This window comes from Canis aureus, chromosome 8, assembly GCF_053574225.1.
Source record: "Canis aureus isolate CA01 chromosome 8, VMU_Caureus_v.1.0, whole genome shotgun sequence".
Taxonomy (NCBI): Eukaryota; Metazoa; Chordata; class Mammalia; order Carnivora; family Canidae; genus Canis; species Canis aureus.
This window is the reverse complement of record NC_135618.1, coordinates 58,885,339-58,912,754: the sequence shown is the minus strand read 5'-3', so window position 1 is coordinate 58,912,754 and position 27,416 is coordinate 58,885,339. Positions and strand designations below refer to the sequence as shown.

The 27,416-nt window shown below is 54.0% G+C and overlaps 1 protein-coding gene across 3 annotated transcripts in view; it reads right to left on the bottom strand.

Moving 5' to 3' along the window:
* Positions 1 to 27,416, bottom strand: part of KATNIP (katanin interacting protein) — a 195,523-nt gene that overhangs the window by 4,023 nt on the left and 164,084 nt on the right. For 2 of the 3 annotated variants that reach the window (XM_077907115.1, XM_077907117.1), the window contains 10 exons: positions 24,215 to 24,298; positions 22,848 to 23,573; positions 21,838 to 22,043; positions 19,566 to 19,644; positions 13,009 to 13,186; positions 8,418 to 8,583; positions 5,293 to 5,450; positions 3,700 to 3,764; positions 2,386 to 2,496; positions 583 to 722 (listed from right to left, as the gene is read on the bottom strand). In XM_077907115.1, coding sequence (XP_077763241.1) covers positions 583 to 722; positions 2,386 to 2,496; positions 3,700 to 3,764; positions 5,293 to 5,450; positions 8,418 to 8,583; positions 13,009 to 13,186; positions 19,566 to 19,644; positions 21,838 to 22,043; positions 22,848 to 23,573; positions 24,215 to 24,298 — 1,913 coding nt within the window. The remainder of the gene's footprint in view (positions 1 to 582; positions 723 to 2,385; positions 2,497 to 3,699; positions 3,765 to 5,292; positions 5,451 to 8,417; positions 8,584 to 13,008; positions 13,187 to 19,565; positions 19,645 to 21,837; positions 22,044 to 22,847; positions 23,574 to 24,214; positions 24,299 to 27,416) is intronic. The other variant, XM_077907116.1, reaches the window with a different exon arrangement.

The window sequence follows — 27,416 nt, the reverse complement described above, 5'->3', positions numbered from 1 at the left end:
CCACCAGGCATCTGGCTGGCGCGGGGCTGGACCCACCTGTCCCCACCCGGCCTGTCTCCTCTCTCTCTCCCCCAACATCAGCCAGGCCTGGGGGAGTGGGGGCTCGAAGGCCCAGCCCCAGGTCCCCAAGTGACAAGCGGAACCAGCAGGAGGGGCTGAGATCTGCGAAACTGTAAGAGCTGACCCGCGGATTTGGGGCCAGAGAGGGGGCAGGGCTGGGGTCCAGTGCCCCGTGGCCTCAAGGAGGAGCAGACACAGGGGACGTGGCCAGGGGACAGCACTGCCCGCAGGGACCGACGGACGCCTGCCGCAGGGCGGCCCCAGAGCCCTACGTGGGCCCTCCTCTCTCCCGTGACCCCTTGTGGTAACCACCCCAAGCGCAAAGAGAAAGAACTGCCGGCCCTAAGAGTGCCCGTCAGATGTGTCAGCGGAGACCTGTGCCTTCCTGACAGCCCATGGCCATTTTGATTTGTTGGAGATGAACTTGGCCTGGAAGAAAGACGAGTCGCCGCGACCAAGGACCCAAAGCCCCCCCTCCCTGTCCCCTCCTCCCCCCGGGGCGGGGAGCCTCCGGGAACCCACCAGGCCCGGCAGGATGGGAGCCAGCCACATGTGTCTGCCGTCACTGGTGTCATTCACTTGGTCGATGAGCTTGTCGGGGGTCCGGACGTCCCCGCACACGCCCTCCAGCGAGTTCACGCTGTCGGGGAAGGCGGCGATATCTGGGGAGCCTCTAAGCTGCCATAACCCAAAGCAGTGTGCTGGGCGCTGTGGGCCACTCTGCGGCCACCAGCCTCGTCATGCTGACGGCGTGGCTTGGGGGACACCGGGGCTGGCAGCAGAACGGCCCTCTGCTGCTTGGGGCAGCCTGACAAGTGACAGCCAAATGAGACATTGTGGGGAAAATGAGCACGGAGGCCGACGGGGGTGTGGGTGTGGGTGTGGGGGGGCTTCACGGACGAGGGAGGCGGCCGTGCGGACCGACGGCTGGACAGAGCGTGGTCTCACGGGACTGTGGGAGGCAGACACAGAATTTGTGGCTGGCACTCTGGGGAGGGGAGGGCACCCTGTGAAGGTTTGCTGGGGGACAGCTGGGTGTGGCCTTGGCATGCGGGGACCACCCTGCGACGCCACGGGAAGCACTGGGGGAGCCTGGCCCGGCTACGGCCACTCGAGTGCTGGCATCACGGTGGGTCGGACGAACCAGTTCCAGCTCTGGCTCTGCCTTCTGACCTGGGAGGTCTCGGGCGAGTCACATCTCGGGGCCTGTTCCCTCCTCTGGAAGATGGGCATAAAAGCCCCCCCATCCCAGAATCGCTGTGGGGATCTCAGAGGACACTGGCTGTGAGCAGGCTCGGTCGAATCAACCGAGCCTTCTACCTCCAAGGAATCACTAATAACAGTCAAACCCACCAGGAATCATTTATCCCAGGCGAGGAGGAGGGTTCACCAGGCGAAGGAAGGCAGGACAGGGTCCCACTGGAACCCAGGGACCCCAAATAGGTGTAAGGCAGGCTTTGGGGCTGGACCTGCTCTGGCAGGACCCTGGGGTGGGTGGGGGATCACAGGCAAGCACCTGGAGGGGTCGGGCAGGTGACCTCAAAGAGAGAGATCCCCCCCCCAACACACACAGCTCAGAGGGCAGGGCATGGTCTCTACAGCAGGCGCCCAGCTCCACACTCACATGCTGTGTGACCTTGGGCAAGTTACTTAACCTCTCTGTCTCAATTCCTCATGTGTCAAACGGGGATAACAGCATCCAATTCACAAGATGGTTGTGAGGGCAAATGAGGTTCTGCGGGACAAGGCCTCCCAGAGCGAGCCCTCAGTAAATATTAGCAATTTGTTTTGGGGTAGAAAACAGCAAGGACACGCTTGGGGTAAAGGGCAGTGGACACTCAGGTCCAGCCTCCACTGGCATGTCTTGCTAATTTCTCAAGAGGAGCTGAAGACTGAAGTTTTCATGTGAAACCCCCCAATTTTTAAAAACTATTAGCGACTAATCTGAAATATTTAAAAACTCAGCAGTCCAGCGGTTTGCATATTCTGGTGGGGGTGTTCCACCAACAAAGGGGTCCATGGTCAATAAATTCAGGACAACACTGGGTTGAATACAGTGCCAAAGGCTGCACCCTGCAGGCCTTGTCAGAGCCTTTGGAACTCCAAAGCACCTGTGGTTCCCCAGGAGTGGGTGCGGCTGGTACCCTCTCCCAAGTGCCTGGGCCACGGGCGGTCCCCCAAGGGTCAGCATCTGACCCTGGAAAGAGCCCACTGGCATTTCTCGTCCCGGGGTCAGGCTCCCACACGGACATGTCCTCTCCTTCCTGGGACCCTCCTGTGCTCCCCTCAGTCAGGGAGGAGTCCCCTTCTGCCTCAAAAGGATACTGTTTTCCGACAGAGGGATTTTTTCTCCTCGTTCATCATACAGCTCCAGGCCTGTGAGACCGATATAATAGGGGTCACCCCAGCTGGTCAGGAGCTGCAACTGGAAGATGACTGGGACACGTTATTAAGGAAAAACAGGCTTAATTTTCTGAGAACAAAGCAAAACAGTGACAAAGATAATATACTTTGGGGGCCTTTACAGATGAATGAAAGAAAAAAGTCATTTTTTTTTCTCTTACTGAGACTGAAGCCCATCCAAATATATGTGGCATTAAATTTTCTTTAATTTAAACTGCATATGTGTATGTTTTAAGAATTAAAAACCCTTCTCTGAGTCCTAGGAGACAGGAGGACAGGACGGGAGGTGGGGAGGCTGCTGCTCTCCAGGGAGCTGGCGGGACGAGAACCATGTGTGTCACAAACTCACGGTGTGCTGGCGCTCAACAAAGTGACCAGGGCTCACACCGTCTCATGCCTCAGTTTCCCTGGTTGTAAAATGACAAGAACGAAGTACCTGTTCCCTCCCCCACCCATGTCAAGCGTGCAGGGAGGTTAAGGTGGGGGGAATATGTGAGCTCTGTAGCATCAGGAGGGATGGGCTGTGGCCCGGTGACCCGCCAATGCTGAGTCCCGCAGTCCTCAGCCCTGTCCCCCACCAGCTCCCAGCCCTCCAGGAGTGGGCAGGGCAGGGAAGGTGGCTTCGGGCAGTATCATAGCCACGGGCAGTCCGTCTAGGAGAACAGGTACTGAGAGAGCCAGGCTGCTCATGTTCATGAACCTGCCCTGCCCCCTTCCAGCTCTGTGGCCTTGGGCGAGTTGCTTAGCCTCTCTGGGCCTCAGTTTGCTCAGCTGTGAAATGGGGATGCTCGCAGCATCGCCACGCCAGGCTGTGGTGAGGACTGAGTTAACACAGGCAACCTACTGTAACGGCGCCAGGCCCAGGAAGGATCCAGCAAATTTGGGCTATCATCACTTCTCTGTTCGCCTCCTCCCTGCCTGGTCTCAAGGATGGCCCTAGTTCAGTCCCTGGGGAGAGTTCGGGCTCCTCTGGCCCCTCCCAGCTGGGTGGGTGCCGCTTCCCAAAACCTCAGCCTGCCAAGGTGCGGGGTCTGGAACCCTGTCACCATCCCTGCCCTTGTAGCACCCAGTGAGCTTGGGGGCCCTGGGAAGCCTCCCATCCTCCCTTGGGCTTCCTCACATGGCGCCCCAGCTCCCCAGCTGTGGCCTGCCCGGAACCCCGACACTGCCTCTCCTGGGGTTCTGGGCGCGGCCCCCCAAGGGCCCGGGATGCACAGACGGGCAGGAGGAGGATACAGCCGCAGGGCATCAGGGGCGCCTCATAGTCCATGGTTGCACGCTCCAGGCTTTGCAGGTCGAGCCTAAAAAGACACAAGACAGCACCGGGAAGCAGAGGATTGCAGTGACCTGGCAGCAGGTCAGTGACTCCACAGGTGGCAGGGTGGGGTTCCTTGACAGTGAGAGCGACCACTGACGTGTGTCCCATCCCGCTGAGACTCGGGGCCCTCGGGCTTGTCCATATGGATTCTTCTTGCCTCAGAACAACCCTGGGAGGTGAGTCCTTTTATAGCTCTGGCTTGTGGGTGCGGAAGTGAGCACAGAGAATTGAAGTCACTGGCCGAGGGACACACAGCTGGTTAGGTGGCACAACTGGGATGTGACCTGAGGTCATCTGGGTCTAGAGTCAGCTCTTAACCACCCAGCCCTCCTGCCCCTTCCTGAATAGGGTGAGACCACACTGTGCTGACAGCTGGATGAGACTCCCAGTGCAGTGATGGCCTAGAGAGAGTGCTGGGCTGGGTCGGGCTACCCTACGGGGAGGTCAGGGAGCCAGTGCCTGAGCTAAGGAGGGGACAGCCACAGAAAGATCGGAGCTGAACCTTCCAAGTAGAAGAGCAGCGAAAGCAAAGGCCCTGTGGTGGGAGGTGGAAAAGCACCAGACGGGCTGGAATGTTGGGTGGGGTGGGAGGTGGAAAAGCACCAGACAGGCTGGAATGTTGGGTGGGATGGGAAGTGGGCAGGGAAAGGAGGCTGGAAGGTGGGGCGTACCCTGAAGGCTTCGGCTTTGTGATCCTGAGCAAGTGGCCTCAATGCCCACATCTGTAAAATGGGCGGAATAACCCCTCCTTCAAAGGGTGGGTGGAAGGAGTCCCTGAAGGATGCATACAATCAGATCGGGCACCTGGGAGAGAGGGTTCTCTCCCCCTGCACGCTCCTCCCCTTGGGGCCTCCCTCCCTGGTCCGGGGCCAGTACCCCCCAGGCCTCGCTGGTTTTCTTCCATTTCAAGGGCGATGTTATAATTAAGTGGCTGTTCCCAATGACCGGCCCAGGAAGTGATCCCAGCCACAGTGGAGAGAAACTCATTTTGTGTTGTGAGCTTGGCCTCTGGCGTCGGGACACTGGGGGGGTTTAAATGAGTAAACGCAACGTGGCATTTACAAATTGCTGTGAACTTAATGCGGCTGAGACTGTGGCCAAGAAATACCAGCGCACCCATGAAATGTTAGGCTCTCATTTCCTCTCTGAATCTTTTTAAACCAGGAACTCAGAAACAAGAGAGAGAAGGCCCTTCCCCGAATTGGCCGGCGGGCATTTCTGGAACGGAGGCAGGCTGCAGCCTCTCTTCCCAGCAGGAAGTGCAACGAGGCATTTAAAAAGCTCAGGCACTCCAGACTGTGGGGAACCCAAACATCCCCAGACAAGGTGGGCACATCCCCCGGGCTTCCGGGGAGGCTTGGCAGAGCTTTAGAAAACCGCCAAGTTGAAAAGCGATGCGTTTGATCATCATTTCAAAACCTTTAGGTAGAGGCTTCAGAGCGATGCGTGAAGCCAGCAGCCCGAGGACGGGGAGGGGACGACAGGACGTTCCCGGGGCTGCTCGCCCTCACCTCCGGGCCGGCTGGGGCAGCTGGCGAGCCTGGAGGTAGTCCACAAAGAGAATTTCTTGAGCATAATCAAAGTGGCAGTTGCCCGGCCCCTTCCGGATGAGGAAGCCCTCTGGAGGGGAGACACACAGGCCGTCCAGGGAGATGTGCACGATTTTGGCCTAGCAAACAAAAGGAGAAACACGCCTGAAGAAGGGAGGCCAGCCAGCGTGCGGGCCGGCAGCTGCCGTGCATGACGGAGGCCCGCCCGCAGCCCCCGGGCCTGAGAGATCACTCGGCCTGGCTTTTCTCTCCGACCAGGACCACTGGCCAGGTCCACGCTGTCTGGTGCCATCTGCACCCCATGCCAGGCGCTGTGTTGCGCACTGGGTGGATGGCAGGGGACCAGGCAGGTAAGGCCCCTGCCATGGGGGACCCCAAGTTTCAGGGGTGGCACCTGACTTGCGCCCCCCTCGCCCGCCACCCCGTAGCTGACCAGCTGCAGTGGCTGGAGGTGGTACAACGTGGCGGTCCAGGGCAGGGTGTTCGGGTGCCCTGATACTCATCATTAGCAGCTCTGCAAGTTCTTACCTCACCTCCCTATGCGTCAATCCCCTCCTCCGTTAAATGGGCTCACTAATGAGCTAACTTATGTAACACAGTGCCTGGCACGAGGTGTGTGCTCAGCAGGCGCTGGCACTCAGTAAATGCTGGCTGACACGGATCCTTCTTCATACCCCGGCTCACAGCTCACCTACCCCGGGGGCCAGGCCATCTATATCTGCCTCAGGCCTGGTGCAGAGTGGGCGCTTACCAAGAGCCCGCCGAATGGGTTAGATTGGGGCCAACATGCTCCCCCGGCCTAGGACAGATTTCACCAGCCAGAGGCTGGGGTCCACCAGCAAATCTCAAAGCCTTAACGGGCAGGGTCTGGGGTGGCTCAGCTCTGCTTCCTTTGGGCAGGGGGGCGGTGGGTGAGTACTCTCTCTCCGGCTCACATTTTGGGATCAGGACTTCCAGCATCTTCATGGTGAGCAACATGACCCAAGTGCTGACCAAACAGGTAGATTTTCAGCTCCGGGGGACGCAGAGGGGCTTTTCCATGCAGAAAGGAGCCCTGCCCTGGGTCTCACTGATAACTAATGTGCACCCGAGGCCCTTCATTCCTTCGGCATTTTGGGAGCCCCCTCATGGCAGCCGGGCACAGGGCACGTAAGCCTGAAAAGTGTACAGTACATGGCTTCGAGTGTGGTTGGATATGGGGACCCAAAAGCTGTCTCTACATCTCCCCACTCGGCTTTGCTTAAGGCTGATTCAGACCCTGGCCCGAGGGTGGACACACACAAATAGAACTGTCACCCGCTGGCCATGCAATTGGACCAGGGACACGGAACTGGAGCAGAACAATCAGCGTGACTCCTGGGGTTTTGCTGGCTCGCCTTGAATGAAGAGGTCCCTTTTCGGCTAGCCAGAAGCTGGCAACAGAGAGCAGAGGCCCAGGAAGGCCTTCCTCCACAGAGACTGCCTCCTCTAGGAAGTGCTCCTGACTTCCCCAGGCCTCTGTTTCTTCCCTCGGATAGAGCTTCTATTATCACCTCCATCTTACAGCCAAGGAAACTAGTTCAGAAAGGCTAAGCAATTTGCTTAAGGACTCACTGCAAGGATCTGAGGCCCCATCTCCAGCATGCAAGGCCTGGCTCTAACCACACACCAGGCGCTCATAAGCAGGGTGCCCAGAGGGCCTTGGGGCACACAGGCACCCAAAGCATTTTCCTGGGGAGGGGCAGAGTTTCCATCACCTGCCCTCTGGGATCCCCCTCTCAGATTGTGTCCATCTCTCCACCCCCTCCATCCCATGGTGGCCACCTGTCACCGGCACCAAAGCTGATGGTGGCCAGACCTGGGAGGCAGGGGCCCTAGGTCCAACATTTCCAGGTAGCGAATCCAGGCCACAGGGCCTCAGCTGATTCGCTCAAGGGAATGCAAAGGCCTGGGGCATGAGTTGAGCCAGAAGAAAGCTTTCTCAACGCCAGCGTATCTTACTTTTTAAATGTGCTGAACCTTAGAGTGTACTTGGGGAGACACCAGCATGGCCTGGGAGGATCTGTAGACCCTACAATCAGAGGGGCTGTTGCTCCAGAGGGCAAGTGCCTGGGGGCCATGGACTCCACGGTGGCCAGCTCCCACAGTGCTGCAGGCCCCACAGGGCCCATGGAAGAAATTCTGGGGCACATGCATGGCGGGGAGCCACACCTGGGGGGGCTCACAGGATGCAAGGCCTGGCTTTGTCAATTTCTGCATGGCAGAGGATGATGACTACCTTCCCAAGGCAGGTGGCATCCTCTTCCTCCCCATTTTACAGATGAGGAGACTGAGGCCCAGGGAAAGCAGGCCACTTGCCAAAGGTCACATGGCTGGTTAGGGTCAGAGCAGGGATTCGGACCAGGGCCTTGTGACTTCAGGGCCCCAATGGCACTGCTGTATCTTAGGTGACATTATCACCATCACTTGTGTGTTCTAGGGGGAGGGGACACACCTATCAAGCCCACAGTCATATGAGGACAGAAAAACCCATGCAAAGGACACTTCTGGTGCCTTTTGTCAAAGCACAGCGGAGACCCCTGCTTTCTCACATCCTGAGGAAAAAGAACATAGTGTGTGCTCCAAGCCCAGCGGGTGTGCCCTGGGGCTCTCACGGTGTGTCCCTGGGATGAGTGAATGTATATTCTGAACCTCAGTTTTTAATACCCTGAAAGATGGGGTATTAACTTCCCAGAGGCTGGAGTGAGGGTCCCATGAAATGAATGAGTACAGAGCCCTCAGCTCAGGACCTGGCCCTCAAAGAGCTCAATGAACAACAGGGCCCCAAATTCACCACTACGGTTCCGGGCTGGACCGCTGAGGACCCCCGGCCCCCAAGAGAAGCAAAGTGCTTCTGTGTTCCAAGTCTAGCCTGGGAACTTTAGCCCATATTTGCTGTTTGCAGAAGAAGCAAATAGCAGTGTGCTCTCTCCCTGGCTGTAACCCCCCCAGCTCCATTTGGAAAATTCTGGAAGATTTATGCTCCTCTCTGGCAGCCATGCCAGCTATTCATCAAGGCACCGTTTCCCTGACAGTGGACTGAGCACGGCTGCTATTCCCCAGCTTACCCCGCGATAGGTGTCCTCAGGAGATTTATTGTAGTTCCAGAAGCGCAGGCCTGCGATGCTTTCAGCTCTGTCGAAGAGGATCGTGACCATGTGGTCCAGGCCAGGCGAGAAGGGGATCAGCCACATATGCTCATCCTCCATTGTGATGTTGGCTCCATCGATTAACCTGCAAACAGTGGGGAGGGAGCAGTGAGGTAGGGCTTGGCCATGACCTGTGGGAGAAATCAGAGCAGGGGGTCTATGCCCCTTTATGGCCCCCTGCACCCTGCCTGGTGTGAGCCTGGCTGCATTGGGCTTGTTAAGTGGAGGCAGGACTCATTACAGCCACTGTGAGGGGCCACAGCTCATCCGTAAAATCAGACAAAATAAGGAAACTGGAAGAAATAACAGCCTGTGCTATTAAAGGTGCACTGAAATGATCATCAAGGTTTAAAATAAAGAGGGAAATGTGTCATCTTTCAGGACCCTTTAACCTGGGGATCCCATTTCTGACACTGTTTTCCTCTAAGGAAAATTCATTCAGCCTGCAGGAAAGGCTATCTGCACAAAAATATTCATTATAGTGTTATTTATTTATGTCAGCAGAAAAAGAAAAAACAACAACAACAAAAAAAACCCAAGAGGTCTCAGAATACAAAGGGTTAATTAAGTAAATCTGTCCAGTTAATATGATAATTGTGAGGATGATGCAATGATGTGGAAAATGATCTTAATGCTGGAAGCTGAGGACAGGAGCCAGGAGAGACCACGCAAGGATGAAAAACACATTTGTGTCAGAGGGGATGGGAGACAGATGCTTTTCTCTATTTTCCAAACTTTCTATAAAGTGCTGTATTGGCTCTACAGAACATTCTGAAAGAATTTGATTCCTTCTTTCTGGTGTCAGGTGAGAGAGATGCTAAGGTACTGGGGTGAGCTTGCCGGCTCTTGGTGTGAGAAAAGCACCAGAAGGGGCAGGTGTGTCTGTGGGGGGCTGGCCTGGCCAGTAACTATGCGGCCTGGGCAGCCCAGGGAAGACCCTCGGCCTTAGGAGGGAGCCCCTAGCTCCTTGTGTTCTTCTCAGCTGCTGTTCTAAATGAACTCATCACCTTGCCCACATTGTACTCCTATCCTGGCCAGTTTCCAGATCTCCTGCTCTGCACATCCTGCCTCATCCCCCTCAACCTGGCCTGTGTTTGTCCCAAAGACCACCATACCGCTGACTGCCCTAAACTGCCCAGCACGCCGCAGCCTGGGCCCCAGGCTGTTATTCTTATGGCTCTGGCCTGTGTCCAGCATTGCCACTGAACGGCCTGGCCCCAGGAACAGGGGCCCAACTCTCAGCTTCTTGGGCAACCCTCCCCCCTCTTCTTCCTAATTTCCTGGTGACTTTGAGGCTGCCGCACTGGGAGAAATTCCTAGATTTTAAGATAAACTTTTTTTTTTTCCTTTTACATTTTAAAGTTCTGGATTTGGAATAAATCTTACAATCTAAGTGTTCATCCAAGGAAGTAATGTTTCTTTTTTTTTCTCTAAAAGTCTGTTATTAAATTGATGGATGGTGTGTCTTACAATTGCTGGCATCTTAAAACTGAGGAAATTCAGCAATTTAAAACAGAGGTGTTTGTGGAATTAGGCTGACTGGAGAACCTTCCATTACTTTCTAAAAGCAATTACTTCTGTGTCCTAGAGATGGGGCTACCTCCATACCAAAGCTGTTACCTGATTCTGAAAGTAGAGAGAGTTGTTGAAGCGTTTATAGTTGACGGTGAAGGAAGGTCCCTATAGACACCATCAAGAATATCCACATGAACTTGATGGGATGAGCACTGGGTGTTATTCTATATGTTGGCAAACTGAACACCAATAAAAAATAAATTTGTAAAGAAAAAAAAAAGAATATCCACACGACACTTCCCAGCTTTGTCCACAGAAATCGTAACCAGCCCAGTAGCAATGAGCATCTCTAGTGGCTAGATTATGGTCTCTAAATACCATTTCCCAGTAGAAGGAACCAGGGCTTCTTGGGAAAAAATGGCTGATTCCACATCTGGGATAGGAAATATACAAGGGGAGCCTAGAATATCTTGTCACATCAGAAGGCAGGAAAGCTGTCACACACTACTATTTTAAAAAAGGATCCAGGAGCTCCCAGTATCTAATAATATCAGTAAGATAAAAACTACAATAAATTAAAATCCTTCAAACATAGTGTTTAAATCCATGATTTATGATGGTCAAACACAAACTTTTAAAGTATATTAGAAAAACAATTTTTTATTTTGCAAACTGAAAAATAAAGGGAAAGAACCCAAGCACTTAGACTGCCTTTCCAATTTGCATTGTACCTCAGAGTAACCAAATCATTGAAGAAAAATTTCTCTTTATTGATAAAAAAAAAGAATGATAGGACCCACTAGTGCACCATCACCTTGCAATCAAGTGGATCTAGCCACTGAGCACTGACTGTCAATGTCACAAAAAGCCTTAACACCAGACACTCTATATGTCCTGAAGGGAATTCACAGTGACATCCACACCCCCACAGTCATATCTTGCCCCAATGGTCAAACCTCAACCAGATGAGGTGTCTAGATCTAATGAATAATTTACAAGAAATACAGGAGCTTGAGGAACAGGTTAAACAGTACCACAGAGATGCAACCAGTAAAATCCAGACCCTACAGGGCAAACCGTCCCCTTTTTTCAAAAGATAATTTGTAAGAAAAAATGAAAAAAGGAAGGGAACCTAAAGATTATAAGAAGTTAAGAGACCTATCAGAGAGTCGTAACATAAGGGTCTTAACTGGATCTCAAACCAGCCAATCACAAGGCTTGGACCTTATCTGGACCTTAATTCAAGAAACAAAAAAGGAAGATGAGGAGACATTCAGGGAAATAGGAACATGCCGGATGTCTACTAATTTAGGGAATCACCAGTAATTTTTAGGTGATTCCTAAATCTCACTCAGTAGTGAGATTATGTTCCTTTTAAAATCATTGTTTAGGGCAGCGCGGGTGGCTCAGCAGTTTGGTGCTGCCTTCAGCCCAGGGTGTGATCCTGGAGATCCAGGATCGAGTCCCACGTGGGGCCCCCTGCATGGAGCCTGCTTCTCCCTCTGCCTGTGTCTCTGCCTCTCTCTCTCTCTCTTTGTGTCTCTCATGAATAAATAAATAAAATCTTAAAAAAAAATAAAATAAAATCATTGTTTAGAGCTACATACTGAAATATTTAGCAGAAGTGCTATCAGGCTTGGGATTTGCTATCATCACATAATCTGGGTGGAGGGGGCGGTAAGTGGGCAGGTGTGGATGAACAAGTGGGGCCCGCCTTGTGATCACTTTTGCAGCAGGAGCTGGGTCCGCGGGCTCCAAGCCTGAGTATGCAGGAGTGTGGTCCGCCAACATGCGGAGTGCCGAGTAGTTCTTGAGCAGACACTGACTGCAGGCATGAAGGCCACGGGTGAGGAGCCCCTTATGGGAGAGCAGGGAGGAGTCTACCACTAACTGCAGGTGCTCTGGGCCAGGCAGGGGGCGCAGGTGCAGTGGGGCGACCCCCTCCCCGCCCTCCAGCCAGGGGACTTATCATCCTCTTTCTGCCCTACACCTCTGATAAGGCAAGCGAGGCAGGGGAAGACAGTGGAACTCAGTGGGCTCCAAGAAGAGTCACTGCAATTTTGTTATTATTACTATTACAACTAGAGAGGTTAAGAAACTTATGAGCTGGCAAAGGGGCAGAGCCAGGATTGGAGCTCTCATCCCTCTGACCCCTGTAGGCTCCTCCCGTTTATACCTCCAGGCAGAGCCCAGGCCCTGCAGCTGTCCCGAGCAGGAGGCCCAGCGCCAGTCTGCAGTGACGGGCACGTGGACTGATACTATTATGCCAGGCTTGCCCTATTATTGACTGGCCCCAGTCTGGGCTTATGAAATCAGACAAAAGCAAAGGAAAGCACCCACAGCTGCCTGCGGAGACTTCCAGAGCCAACCCCCACCCCGCAACCTGGAGCAACGGAGATCTTTCAGCCCGAGAGGTGGGGTCACTCATGCTCAGATGCAGAGCTGGCTCAGCAAAGGTGAGACAAGGTCTCACCTGCGTTCCTGGCCCTTCACTAAGTGTGGTGAGAACAAAGCACAACTGCATCCGGCAGCAGAGGAGCCCCGCCCACCACTTCCGCCTGCATGGCCCTGGGAGGGTCACCTCCTTTTCCCAAGCCTTGGTTTCCCTTGACTCTAAAATGGGAAGACCACCAGGGGTGCCTGGGTGGTGCAGTCAGTTAAAGGTCTGACTCTTGATCTCAGCTCAGGTGTCAATCTTGGGGTCAGGAGTCTAAGCCCTGTGTTGGGCTCCACACTGGGGGTGGAGCCTACTTAAATAAATACATAAATAAAATGAGAAGCTGGCAGGCGCCCAGGGGTGGCTGGGGAAGGTGGAATAGGGAACACCGTGTGATGTTGGAATCTGGAGTCAAAGATGTAGAGCAGGTCCCCGAGCCCCGGCTCTGCATCGGAGCCTGAGCCACCCCGCCTCTCGGGGGCCAGAAGCGTTCTGTTGCTCATGGTTGGAGGAGATGGCCCCGGGAGTCCCTGCGGGAGGCTGCCTACAGACACTTACTTGTCCAGGGTCCGGGAGTCATCGGTGTACTCGGGGAGGTCATTTAGGTCTCTGGGGGAGGCAGTGATCTGGTGCAGGCTGATGGGCAGTGCCTGGCCGTCCTTGCCCACCACTTCCAGGCCTGTGAGCCCCAGGTAATGCGGGTCCCCCCAGGAGGCAGTGAAATTCAGCTGGAGGCCTGTAATGGGAGGAGAAGTGGCCCATGAACACTGGAGGTTCCAGAGGAGGCTCAAGACAGAGACCTAGAAAGGTATAACCTCAGCCTCTGTGTTCTACCCGCGTGAGAACCCAGACTGGAATGAAAGTGCCTTCAGGGTGGGCTTTCTACCTTTTCTCCTAGTGACCCGAGGGCCTGGGACACTGCTGTTGTTCTGGAAATGTCTGCAGGATGAATGGACCAGTGTTTAAATCTGCACATGGGGGCCGCCTGGGTGTCTTGGTTGGCTAAGCGTCTGCCTTCAGCTCAGGTCATGATCTCAGGGTCCTGGGATGGAGCCCCACGTCAGGGCTCCCTGGTAAGCAGGGAGTCTGCTTCTCCCTCTCCCTCTGCCCCCACTCATTCTCTGAGAAATAAAATCTTAAAAACAAAAACAAAAACAAAAAAAAAAACAAAAAAAAACAATAAACCTGCATATGGCCCTGGATCCTTTCTCATGCATCCATCATGTTGCTCTACTCTTCATGCTTCCCGTGATGCTTGGCTAACAGACCTTGTCTATCTGGCTTCTACCTAATAGTCTAACCTCATTTCATACTAGGGAGCAAGGCTCTACCCAGACAATCTTTTAATCATTCATATTTCCATTCCTCTCTCCCATCACAGGGCCTTTGCACATGCTGTTCTTGCTAGAACTCACATGACCTAGTGTGCTTACCCTTCCGATCCTGACTCACTTCCTTAGGGAAGCCCTTCTGACTTCTTTGACCACATCAAACCTCCATCCACAGCCTGCCATGTCACAAGTGAACTTCCACTTCCATGCTCTGGTCACCACTGTGATCTTGTGACCATCTGGTAAATATCCGTTTGCCCTGCCAGATGGCGAACTCCCTGAGAGCTGAAACCCCATCTGATCTGCTAGATCTTTGTGTCCTCAAAGTCTGGCACAGTGCCTGACACATAGTAGGAACTCAGTATAGATGGGATGTTTTAATAAGTAACTACACAGAGGGGTGCCTGGGTGCTTCAGTCGGTTAAACGACTGCTTTCAGCTCAAGTCATGATCCCAGGGTCTTGGGATCGAGCCCTACATTGGGCTCTCTGCTCAGTGGGGAGCCTGCTTCCCCCTCTCCCTCTGTGATCTCTCTCATTCTCACTCTCAAATAAATAAAAAATCTTAAAAAAAAAATAAAATAAAAAATGTAGCTGCCTACATGGAGGCAGCTACATCAATCTATACAGCACATCAGAAATGGGCATTTCATACCAATTGGGCACCATCACGAGACTTCCCAGGATTCAGAGTAAGGAAGTGACCTACAAAGGTATGCCCATCTTTTTGCTGCCGCCTCACCCCTGCTCTACCAAAGACCATCTAGAAGTGACCCTCTGTGGTCCTGGGGCATATTGTCCAGGTGAGTCATCCATTTGCCCAGATAGCTCAAACCAAATGAAGCCTTGGTCAGGCTCTGTCAGATATTTGGCTAAAACTTCTCTTTTCTTACTGGTCTCCCATTAGAGCAAGCCCAGGCCCAGTGAACTCTCTACACTGGGAGAATGTGGAGCCTCTTTTACCACCCTTCTGGGGGGCTGTGTTAGAAAACTCACACTCTTTGCAACTTTCACAGAAGGCCAACCCTTTAGTGCTGGAAGGAGGCTGCCTGGATGTCACGTGGTCCCACCTATTTCAGGTCAGGTGTGGAAGCAGAAGCCCAGGGAGGCCGCAGGGCATCCCTATGGCTAGGAAGTGAGGCCAAGCCACCCAGCCTCCCTGGAGCTCGGCTTCTTCCCTTACACGTCATTTCCAACATGCATGTTGTAAGTCATTCTCAGATCCCTCTGCTCTCCATGGGGCCGAGGCAGCCCTGAGCATCTTGGGGGTAGATGGAAAAGATGTGACCAGCAATGGGATCGGGCACATCCTAGCATCTCATAGCAGCAACGGCACGCAAAATGGCCACACATGCTTTGCAGCGTGACTTTGCTGCTTCTCCCATCCAGACACAGGAGCCCATTTCTCCATTCCCTGAGTCCACTCCCTGAGTCTGGGCCTGGTGATTTGCTTTGGCCAATGGGAGAGAAGCAGAGGTGGTACGGGCAGAGGATGTAAAGCACGCACATGCACTGGGGCTTGTCCTCTCTCACCACACTTGGGAGGTCTGCCGTGTGAAGGAACCAGGTGAGCCTGGTCTCCCTATCTCTCTGGCCAACAGCCTCCCATCTGCTTGGAATGAAGACATCCGAGGTCATTCAGCTGCCAGCCCATCTGCTAGCTGACCAGACCCGTGAGCAGGCCCTGAAGAGGACAGCCAAGCCAGCTTAGATAAAGACGGTTCAGGCAAGCCAGGGAATTATGAGCCAGTCATGGATTAAACAGTGGTTGTGCTAAGCCACTCAAGTTTGGGTTGGTTTGGTCTACAGTGAAAGCTAATCGATATACCCCTTTTCATTTCGAGTCGGTGTTCAAATGTCATCTCCTCAGAGAGGCCTTCCCTGACCATATGCGCTCAAATGGCACCACCTCCCTACCAGCTCCTGCCTTATTTTTTGTTACAGCACTTGTCACTACCCGACAATGTATTCTTCATTCATTTACTTGTGTGTTTTCTCATCTTTCACTAAGATGGAAGCTCCCTGAGGGGAGGAGCTCTGTTGCCTTCGTATCCCCAGAGCCTAGGACAGTATCTGGAAAATAGACAGTCAATAAAAGTTTTTTTCTTCTTTTTAGATAAATGATGGGTTGAAGAGTAGGTATTCAGTAGATAATCACGGGTAAATGAATCAAAATAAAATCACTGGGATGCCCAGGTGGCTCAGTGGTTTGGCACCACCTTCAGCCCAGGGTGTGGTCCTGGGGTCCCGGGATCGAGTCCCACATTGGGCTCCCTGCATGGAGCCTTCTTTTCCCTATGCCTGTGTCTTCCCCCTCTCTCTCTGTGTCTGTCATTAATAAATAAATAAAATCTTTAAAAACAAAACAAAATAAAAGCACTGAGTTTCACCAAGTTCATAGTGAATGGCAAACAAATATTCATTGATCATCTACTACGTACAAAGCCCTGTCCTCGGTCCTGGAAATCCAGACATCAACACATAGCAGAATCTCTCTGGGAGCTTCCATTGCAGTGAAGATGGACAATGAGCATATAACAGACAGACATATAGGAAAGTTCCACAGAGCCACAAATAGCATGGAGACAAGAAGGCACGAGTGCCTGTCAGGGAGTGACTAAGTGGATGGGGGAGCAGTCAGGGAGGGCCTCTTTGAGGTGGTGATGCTGGAGCTGAGACCCGGGTGATAAGGAGGAAGCCATCATTCCTCAGCATTCCTGGAAGACCATTCCAGGCTGAGAGGGCAGCAGGGGCTCTGGGACAGGAACAAATCTGACCTGTGGTTAGGGGCAGTGGAAGAAGATGAGGTCAGAAGGGCTGGTGTGGGGGGGTGCTAGATCATGTCATGAAGTCCAGATTTTCTTCTGTCTGTGGTGGGGAGCCACTGGGAGGGTTAGACTTTGAAGCAGGGAGCTGACTCGAACCCCTCTGCATCTTGGAAAATACACTTGGGTTGGGGTCAGGCTCTCCAGGGAGACCAGGGAGGAGGCTGTTGTGATACTGGTGCCCTGGACAAGGGGTGGCCCTGGTGAAAATGGGGTGAAGCGGACAGATTCAGGATCTGTCTTGGAGACAGCACCACCAGGATGTTCAGTGGCTTCTGCAGGGAAGGAAAGAGACAATGTTTTTGACCCAAGCGACAAAGTGGCTGTGGGTACTGGTCCCGAGAGGCAGAGTGCACGATGGCAGAGGGAGTGGATTTGGATGAGGCGATCACCGTGAGGGAGAAATGCAACCTCCCCCAGGCAAAACAAGAGGTGGCCCCCCAGCCTCTCCCCAGCCACCCCCTTTGCTTGCTTGGCACGACGGACTGCAAGGACATCTAATTTGGGGTTGCTCCAAAAGCGCCTGCTCTCCTGTTTGAGCTAATATTCACGTTCTATATTCATTTTCCTCTGGTGTATCAATTAGTATTTATATAAATGGAAATTAATTTTGTTATTTCTCTCCCACGTTTCAACTCTCTCAGCTACTTTCCTATTCATCACTGCTGATATTTGCAAAACGCCCAAAATTAGTGTCATCTGCAAATTAGCAAGTCATATATCCCCTTTCAAAACATTAATAGGATTGGCCATATTTACCAACCCCAGCGCATCCCCCCGGGTCACGTTATCAAAGCTCTCTCCATTTGCACAGGCTGGTGAAGTGGGTTGAGGATTTGAGACAGTGGGGGAAAACAAAAAGGTTCAGACAAGAGAGATTCGGAAATCATATGCCTCCAAAAAGTGCAGAAGGATGCTTGGTCAGGAGGTTCTCCTTCCTACTGAGCAGAGCAGCTGAGAAATCGCATGTTCCTTACGGCAACAAGGGCTCTGAGCTCTGCTCCAGGGCAACACTCCCGAAGGTATTGAAATACATTTCTGAGAAAGGTCAGAAGCCGCTTCAGCAGGAAGGACATTTACAGACAGCATCTTTGGGGAAATGATCAGATGAAGGGGATGGTGGCTGCCTCCCGCCAGCCTCCTTTCCCTCCTTCTCTGGCTGTGGCACTCTGACCTCTACCAGGGCTCCAGGGGGCGGCTGACCCTGGTCTCGGGGCTCCAGGGATGTGCCTCTGCCTCAGGTGTGGCCAATCCCAGTTTTGCACCTCACACACCCCCACTCCCCACCACAGTGAGCCGCAGCCATTGGCTTACAGATGGCAGGTGACCAAGCCAGGCCGAGGAGGCCTGATTCTGGACCCGTTGCTGGACTTCCTGGGAACCAAGGCTCTCATTTATCTGGGATTGCCGGCCAGAACGTGAATGTAAAGCCAGGGCTTCCAGGGGGACCTGTTGTGTGGATGGGTCCGAGTGGGAGAAAGGCAAGAGAGGGCGAGACAGCGCAAAGAGCGGGAGGGAAACACCAAGGCATGATGACATCATTTGCACCCCCAGATCCAGCTGTATGGACCCAATAAGAACGGAGTGTTCACTGAGATATGGCAGGGGAAGCCTCAGCAGGGTGCCTGAGTGGGAGACAAAACCAAGCCCCAAACCAGGCTCTTGCCTGCTCTAGGCTGGCTCTAGAAATTCTCTGTTGTCTCAGACTAAGTGAGAGAAATTGAGAGAGTGTTCTGGAATGTGAGGAGCCATGAGGACTCCAAGTCAGGTATCTTCCCCTTCTAAGAGGGAATTTGTCTTTGGGAAGTGAGGGAGGCAGACACAGTTCTCACTGGGCAGGTGGGCAGGCCTCTTGGGGAAGAAGAGGGTGACAGCAAGGCCTCGAGAAAGGGGTGTTGAGGCTGCTGGGGGGTGGTGCCCGGGTCCCATGCCCACCCCTGGGACTGAAGGACTCACTCCTCCAGGGGAGGGGAGTGCCAACAGCCTCACAGTTGAGTCCTCCCACCCTTGCTTCCTTGGCCTTGTCTGTCCCCAGAGGCAGCCCGCATCCCGAAACTTGCAGATACAGACACATGGAGCCCTGACCCCTCACTCAACTCAGGACCGGTTCAAGGGGCCTTTGCAGCTCCAGGGCTCCCTCTGCCCATCCTGCTTGCTGCCCTCCCTCAACAGCTCGCCCCAGGGAACCCCAGCAAAGAGTGGCTGACAGAGTCTCCTGGACGGGGCAGGGGAGAGAGATCCATAAGCCAGGGCCTGGGGTCTGAAGATTCCCCAGGACGCAGCACAGGTGCTGGCTGAGCATGTGTACTGAGCGGGGAGGGAGCAGCTGGAAGGGTAAGTGGGGAAAAGAAGAGGGAACAGACACAGTGAAACCCGGATGGGGTTTGCTCAGAGGCCACAGACATGGTGTTTTTAAAATATCATAAAATTAGCCACCCAACACTTAAACTTTTGGAGATTTCACATAAATATCCAAATCTCTGCCTTCTCAGAAGACCCAGCACCCTGGGCTAGTATTCCTGCTGCCCCCGCCCCACCTGGAATGGGGAAGATGCAGATTTTCTTTTATGCGTGCATCTGGGTTTGAAGGTCCCAAATCACTGGACTGACAGATGCCTCAGATCTCTTCCTGTCTGTTCTATGCTTTCTGGGCTCTAGCTGCAGCCTCCTGGGTCAGGGCTACAACTAACACATAAGATGTCTGCACTCAAAATACAAAAGTGCCCTTCTGGAAAGGCCTGCTGCAGAGAGGTGTCCCTCCTCCACAGTGATGTAGACCTGCCACGACCAGCGAGCCAAGTCTAGGCTGTGTTACCCCCCATCCATCCCGTGGCTTGGCATCTTTGTGCCATGTACAACCTGCCCAACTGTCCGAGGGTCCCTGACCCAGTAGCCATGGCTCTCCCTGGCCCCTGATGCTCCTTCTTCCCCTGGACACTGTCCCAAAAGAGGATACTCACAGATCCCGTGGTAGATGCCCGGCTCTGGCGTGGTTACTTCAGGGACAGGGGGACTGGGTGGCGGCTCTAGCCCCGGGATCTACACACGGGTTAGGGGAGAAGCAGAAGGAAAGTAGGTGACTTTTCTGATACCCGTACAGCTGGCTGGCCATGCTACTATCCACCCCGAGCCCCAGATACTCCCTTGTGTCTTGTCTTGCATTTTTTGCCACCATGGAAGCTGTGTGACTGATACCATGGGCAGACCCAGAAACCCCTGTGTGTCTGAGTCCTTGCCAGCACCTCTTGTTGGTAGGGGAGGAGTTTGAGGCCATTGGCTAAGGTGAGCAGATTTTCTGGAGCAGAGAAAGACCCAATAGATGTTTACCTAGGGAGCCTGAGGAAGGAGGCAGGGAGGAGGATCAGCAGAGAGGGATGGAGGGAGGGAAGAAGGGGGAAAAATTCAACCACAGAGAGTGGCCCTCAACCTGAGAGGCCTGGGAATCTGCCTTTTTAAAGCTCCTCCGGTGATTCCCAAGGGAAGCCAGGATAAAGAACCCCTGGTCTACAGGCAGGCAGAGGGGGCAGCCACACCCCACTTCCCAGATCTCATGGGTACATCTTGCTCATTAGATTGCTACACCGTAAGTTAGGGCAAAAGGGCCTTTACTGTTTTGCAGACAAGGAGGCTGAGATGCAAAAGGAGGGGAAGCTGGCTGTCCGGGTGTTAGAGTTTTTTGGTGGGGATGGTGTTTCAGTCCCAGGAATCATGGAACCCTCGGCCTGGCCCCTTAGACATAGCCTCTTAAGGCCCTTTCTTGCCTGGCTGTGGGGAAGAGGGTGAGGAAGATGGTCTTCCAGGAGCATGCACAACACCAAGCAGCCTCAGGCCACCAGGGGAGGCTACTGTCCTGGCACCCATGTGCCTTCTCATGCCTTCCTGGGCTCCCTACCCTCCCAGAGCCTCCTGGGACTCTCCCTGGTGGATCTCTCCCTGGTGGCTGCACTGACCTGGACACCGAGACAGGGTGGGTAAGGCTCCAGCCCTGGCACTTTCTAGGGTTGTGACACTGGCCTCCCAGAACACGGGCTCCTTGTCTCTGAGACAGTGAGGATTCCTTCCTGTCCCTCCCAGGCTGGATGTGATCAGAGACCCTTAGAAGCATTTGGAAAACGCTGGGCACATGAAAGGAAGCCTTCAAGGTCAGCTCCCGACTGGAGACCCATGAATCACTTCTAGACCACAGACGTGCTGTGGCTCACAGAAGGTTTGAAAGCCTTCCCACTTAGTTGCCAACGGTTTTTAATTGGGGCATTTTCCATAAAAGCCCAGATTTCTGGCTCCTCCCGGAAGAAATCAGGACAACTACCAACATGAACTAGCAGCTCCCGTCTGTCCTGAGAAGCAGGGGCCTTAGCACCCCCTAGTCTTGCATGACACTTCTGCCTACCCCTGCGGATTTTTACCCCCAGTGAACACAGTGGGGATCTGCACACCACAGCCTCACGACCTTGCCGGGCCCTGCCTTCGGTCCTCTGGTTTCCAGCTGTCCCCGCTCCCCTCCCCCACCCTCTGTAACCATCTCCTCTTTCTCCTAGGGCCTCAAGACCATCCCTGGGGGGCCTGGCTCTCCAGATTACTGGTTCTTCACTTAGACTGACCTTTCCCCTGAATGTCGTCTTTCAGTTCCTAAAAAATTGGTTTATGAGGTTAAAAACACAGACTTTGGAGTCACGCATTCAAGTTCTAGCCTGGTTACGCTCCTGCTGTGTGTCCTTGGTCAAGTCACTTAACGGGTCTGAGCCCTGATTTCTCAAATGGGGATACTGGTGATCCCTACTTGCAAGGGTGACACGGTGCTCTATCACCGAATCGCCATACGTGTGCGGAAAATGATGGTGAGGTGATCATTATTTTAATTCTAAGGCTGCCTATTAAAAGCGTTCCTAGTCCTTTCCATCAGAAACAACAGTGAGCGATCAAACCGCAACCCAAAGCAAAAATTCCCCTGAGACTGCCAACCTCTAAATTACAGAGATGACGCAGAACTGATTTCTCCTAGCTTTGATTAAAATTTGAATACTTTCTTCACTTTGCTTAAAAAAAAATAAAAAAATAAAACATAATTAGAGAATGAAATATGACACAGAGGACCAAAAAATGAAGTAGAAAAATGGGAAATGTCAAAACAGTAGCACCAGCAGCTTAAAGGCCATCCATCTTCATCCCTCCTGTTCCACTCGGAGTCAGGAGGAGAAATGTCTCCGGGGGCCCCCTTCCCCCCAGTCCTACCCGGTCCTCAGCCCACGAGCCGGCCCGGGTGTAGGGCCTGTCCCCCCCATCGCTGTCGGCGGTGCTCGGCCTCCTGGGCGTCTCCTCGCTCTGCAGGCTGCAGGGGCTCCCCACATCCACGTCAAAGGTCTCGTCTGAGCAGAATATGGCCTCCAGAATGTCATCGTCTGTCGTGAACAAGATGGTGTCTCCAAAGTGCTCTGGGGCTGGATGGGATGCCAGGGAGAGAGGAAGAGTCAACTCACCCCGCCCGAATCACAATGGTTTGGAGAGCAGGGACCCAGACCCACCAACCTCTGTGCTAAAAACCCCATCCCCAACCACCACCAGTTCCTGATTTGTGTTAGGAAGCCTCCCTTATTATTAGTCACACATTTGCAAATGGGATTCACATGCCCCAGGAACCACTTAGTCCTAATGAAGGGATCTAACCTAATGAGAATCGTGATCCGGCCTGAAATGAGAGATGCTTCTAAGGTGTGGGGGAGGCACCTTAGCAGATGCTGTTGGGGCCCCACCCAAGTGCCTGCTGATGCCTTTTGGGGAGCTGGAGGTTTGCCTGGTAGGGCATGGGAGTTACACCCCTAACCTTGGGGAGCCCTGCTGCTCTGCCTTAAGGCAGGACAGACCCTGCAAGTTATGCTCCAGAGCTCCGTTCGGGATCAGGCTGCGATTCGGCTTCCCCCTCGCCCTCGCCCTGCCTAGCGTCTCCCATTCTCATCCTGTCTCTCTCCTTGCACCACAGGCTCTCCTGGGAGCACCCGCAAATAAGTCGCTTGTAGAAGAATCCCCCCTTCTTCAAGGCAGACGCGGAGTAAGGACTGCACCCAGGGGAGGAGTTTAAATGAGGTCAGCTCTTGCGCCCCCCACGCTACAAAAAGCGAGGAGTGAGCCAGGCCCAGGAAGAGAGACCCATCTGTCACTGGCTAGCCAGGGCCTTTTGTCTTTCCTCAGAGCCTCAGCGGGTAGCAGGTAGTGGCTTCCAGAACATTCTTACAGACATACTGTACCTCCCGTCAGGGTCCCCGAGGCCTTGGCGATTTCTCCTTTAAAGATGCACTGCGCGTCTAGCAGCATGGTGATGTCCTTCACGCCACGGAAGGAATGTATCCGAGATTTATTGTAGTTCCATATTCGGATCAGGGCGACTTGGCAAGGGTGCACGAAGTCTATGGAGATGGAGTGGGGCTTGCCCAGCGTGAAGGGGGCCAGCCAGACATGCATGTCGTCCTGGGTCCTGTTCACCCCGTCGATGAGGTTGGTGACCACGCGGGGGTCCTTCCCGTAGGCAGGTAAAACATTGATGTCAGGGGGGTCCGCGCAAATGTTCGCGATTTGCACTGGCTCCCCCTCTGAACTGAATATTTCTATTCCGTTGAGGCCGACATAGTGCCGGTCCCCCCACGTGGACTTGATGTCGATGACCAGGCGCTGTCCGTAAGGCAAGACAGGGATTTCAAAGTCACTGCCGTCGTCGGGCTCTCCGGGGCTGTCCTCCGGGCCTCTCCTTGGCTCTGGCTTCTCCTCCTTGCCGGGGGGCAGCTGCTCGCCGTGCCGGCTGCCCTTCTGCTGCTGCAGGAACTCGTCCAGGATGTCCCCCTGCAGCTCCATGTTGGAGATGCGTCCCCGGTGGGAGCGGTCAAAGGCGCTGAGGGAGTCCCAGGACTCGTGCAGCGTGTGCTCCTGCTCGCTGCAGCACCGGGAGCGCAGCGGCGTCTTGGCGGACTGGGTGTCCTCTGGAAGAACAAAGGAGGGGTGGAGCCCCGTTAGCAGCAGGTGTGCGAGTGGGGACCCTTACAGATCGTCCCAACTGGGGAGCTCTCGGCTAGGTTGGGTCGCCCTCGGGAGGGCATTCTAGAAATCAGGGGTGGGTGGGGGGGGTGTTGCTCTTAGCTGTCTCAACGCTTAGAGGCCCTCCTGGCCTTTGACCAGGGTGGGACCAGGATGGGACTCTCCTGCCCTGCACAGGACACTCTGGGCCTCGGGTCACACGCCAACATTCAGCTTGGTAAACACTGATTATGGTTACCCGAGTCTCGATTCTGGTTGTTTTGCAAAAAATGCAAAATATTTTTCAGTGTACTTTGGATTTTCTAAGAATGTGGCCCACATGCAGATCAAGGGCAGACCTTCTGTTGTGTGAGAACCTTTGCAGAGAAGCCATCCTACACTTCAGAGCCTCCCAGGACGGGGTGGCCTGGCGACAGCGCCTGAGTCAGCAGCCAGAGGGGCTGCTCTGAGGCCGCCCTGTCACCTGACTCAGGATATTTTCAAAGAATGGGTGCAATGCTCGCTCGCACAAGAATGCTAGGTGGGGAGAAGCCAGCTGTACTCTTGCGGCCGCCGCAGACCCTGGTTATGGGCAGTGGGCACCTACGTGTAAACATGCTGCTTTCTGAGTGCGGAGTCCGGAGGACTTCTAGCTTCTTCAGCTCCCCATCTTCTGAGCTCCCCAGATGTACTATTTTTATAACCAAGAAAAAGTGCTATAAGAATTGCCAACAACACAGGTATACAGGTAAGGAGTTTACTCCTCTGTGTGGCTAGGCTGGCTTCGAGAAGGGAAGCCTGCGTCCCAGCATGTGCGGAGAGCGGGCCTGGCCCTCAGGGGGCCAGCTCTGAAGGCCGCACTCTCCTCCCTGTAGCACAGAAGAGCCCCGGCGTGCGCCCCCTGCAGCGGCCTGTCCTCACAGCCATGCTGTGGCTAAGTGCCATGGAAGGGTGTCATTCTGGAAAAACAGCAGCTGATGGACACTGACGTTCTGTTTTTCCTCTTTTCATATTGGACTGTGCCCTGCACTCCATTTTCTGCCTGTCTCCTAGGGGGCCTGGCTTCATCAATTATCCTCTCTCCAGAACCCTCTGTCACCCCTTCCCCACTGGCACCTTGCCCTCTGTCTGCCTGCAGACATGCATAAATCTCTCCTACTGGAAAGAAAAGGGAAGCTGGACCTGATCTCGTGGCTTCCTCCAAAGGCCGCCCTATGTTCTCCCTCCCTCGGCTGCAGCCCCTGCGCCCTCCCCACTCCCACCTTCCCTCAACCCTGCTATGGGGGGGGGGGGGCTCTGCAGAGTTACCTGTTTGGCGCACCTAAGACCCACCTGCCCTCCTCCTGATTTTCCTTTGGGGATGCCCCCACCATCAGACCATCCAGATTAGGCGAATGCTGCCAGCTGTCCTTCTGGGTGGGGAAAGGAGCTATGGAGAGAGAGCAGCTCTCTTTAAACTGGCGCCCCTAGGTGGCAGGATGTTGGACAGTGCCAGTGGCCACTTTGCTATGCTGTGAGTGGCGGGGGTGGGGTGGGGTGGGGTGGAGGGGTGGGGATCCTGGCTGATAACGAAGCCAACACAGGGAATGTGAGCGGAGATGGAGAGAGTCCCGATGACGTCATTTGAGCCCCTAGATTTAGCCATGCCTGAAGCCAGAGCCCCGGTGGCCTCCGTAAGAGTCCTGAAATTCCCACAACCCTCCACTGAGCTGACTTTCTGCAAACCAGATACAGAATCATGATGACTTCCAGGTGGAGTCTTCCACTTGACAGTCCCTCAGGGCTGGCTCAGGGCTTGGGAGCGTTTGTGCTTCCTGTCTCTCCACTGCTTCTGTTGCCAGCCTCTCCACCCCCTAGCCCTACCCCGGGCTTCTGCCCAGCCCTGTCGGGTCCCCTCTCAACACTGCCCTCCCTTTCTGAGCTCACCCAGCCAGCTTCTAGTTGCCAGGCAGGCGCTGCTCAATTTTCTATGGCAAGTTCTGGCTTTTCTTCCTCAGCCACCACTTTCTGGGCCCAGCGACCCCCCACCCCCACCCCGAAGGTCCAGAGGTGTCCACTCTGTCACTTCAAGCTCCCTGTGCCTGAGAGGGAATCTGCCACTAATTCCTCCAATTGGCATTGTCTCCCCTAGCTGGGAATGACCAGGGCCCTGGGTGAGGCCCTCCAGCTTCACTAACCTCCCTAAAGATCAGCTCCGCCGTGTGGGCCTTTCTATTCCACAGACAAAACCTCTTCCTGCCCATCCTGTGGTGCCCTCTGCCCTGCTGGCCCTCCTTGTCCCCATCCTCCTCGGGAAGGACTTCTTTGCCCTGCTCCCTAGACTGTCCCAATCAATGCCTAGCATAGAACGTGGCGCACAGGAGTGCTCAGTGCGTGCTTGTCAGCCCAGGGACAGACGGCTGGCATCACCATTACACAACCTGTGGGTTTGGGCCCAGGAGCCCAGGGACTCCCCCCTCCACCTGTCAGCTCTGTATACCTGTCCTCCCCTCTCCCCTCCTTCTCATCTGCCATGAATAAAAAGACCCCAGGAGTTGCTTCCTCTCCTCCAGGTGTGAGGCTTAACATCTGGCAGAAAGAACTTCCCAGATGAATCGTCATGACATCAGTTTATTGGGATTTGATTTCCATCAACTGCAATGAATGGCCTGGGTTGGTCTGTAAGTGAGCCGAGGACAGCAAACAGACGTCATGTGTCAGGGACTTGGCCTGGGTTGGCAAGAAAGGCAGGACTTTGCTCTCGCTCTGCACCTGCTTTCGGATTTATTCTCCGAGATGTACGCTCTGGGTTTTGAAAACAGAGAGGTGCAGGGCTTGCTCCTGGATCTCTGGGCTGTGACAGCAGGCTGAGGGCACTGTCTGCAGGAGAACACATCACTCACTAGTCCCCGGGAGTCAGGAGGTGGGGGCGGCAAGGATCTGAGCTTTATCTTTGTCAATATTCCTACATGGCTTGGAATGGACACCAGAAAGCTGCTGCTTTAATCTGCACCCAACACAGTCTGGGGGGTGGGGGGGTGGGGACCATCAGCATAAGATGACAGGATGGAAGACTTTAAAACTACCCCTTGGCGGGGGCAAACTGTGAAGTTCAAAACCCAAGCTTATAAAAATCAAGAGCACCACGGTGTGGTATGTGCTAACCGTTACTAAAAGGGGGAACGAGAAGGAATGCAGTGAGACACAACAGAGCCATGTGAGTTCAAGGTGACCAGCCCTCCAGCCGCAGCTGATTGGACAAGGGGTGGACACCTGACCCACGTCGGCCAATCAGCGTCTCCCCTGAGACTTTGGGCATCAGAGCCGGGCAGCTGTCACTCTTGGGCTGCGGGCCTTTCCTGCCCTATGCACAGAGCAGAGAAAGGAAGAGTGAGGAACAGTGGCAGAGGCAGGGCCCAGCAGCCCTGGGGAGTCAGGGAGAAGTGTCCTGGGCACCCCCTGGCTTTCTGCTTCCTCTTTCCAATCTCAGCTGATGGGTGGTCACACTTCCTGCCTCTGGAGGTCTTGTGCTCAAACTGGGCAGGTGCGATTTTTTTCACCTCTAGCTCATGGACCCCCACTATTGCCGACACTTGCAAAATGCAGATGACATTACAATGAGATGCTCTGTTGGACAAAAGGATTTCGGGCTCTCTCTTTCTGTGACAACAATGGCTCTGGTGCCAGGGAAGAACCCAGGCGGCCATTCATTCTACAAGCAATTGGAGGGCCCAGGCCCATGCCTTTCCTGAAGGGCATGGCTGTGGGATTTGGCTCTATGTAATGGGTAATTTAAAATTTCTAAGCAACTTTCCTTTTTAGCATGACTG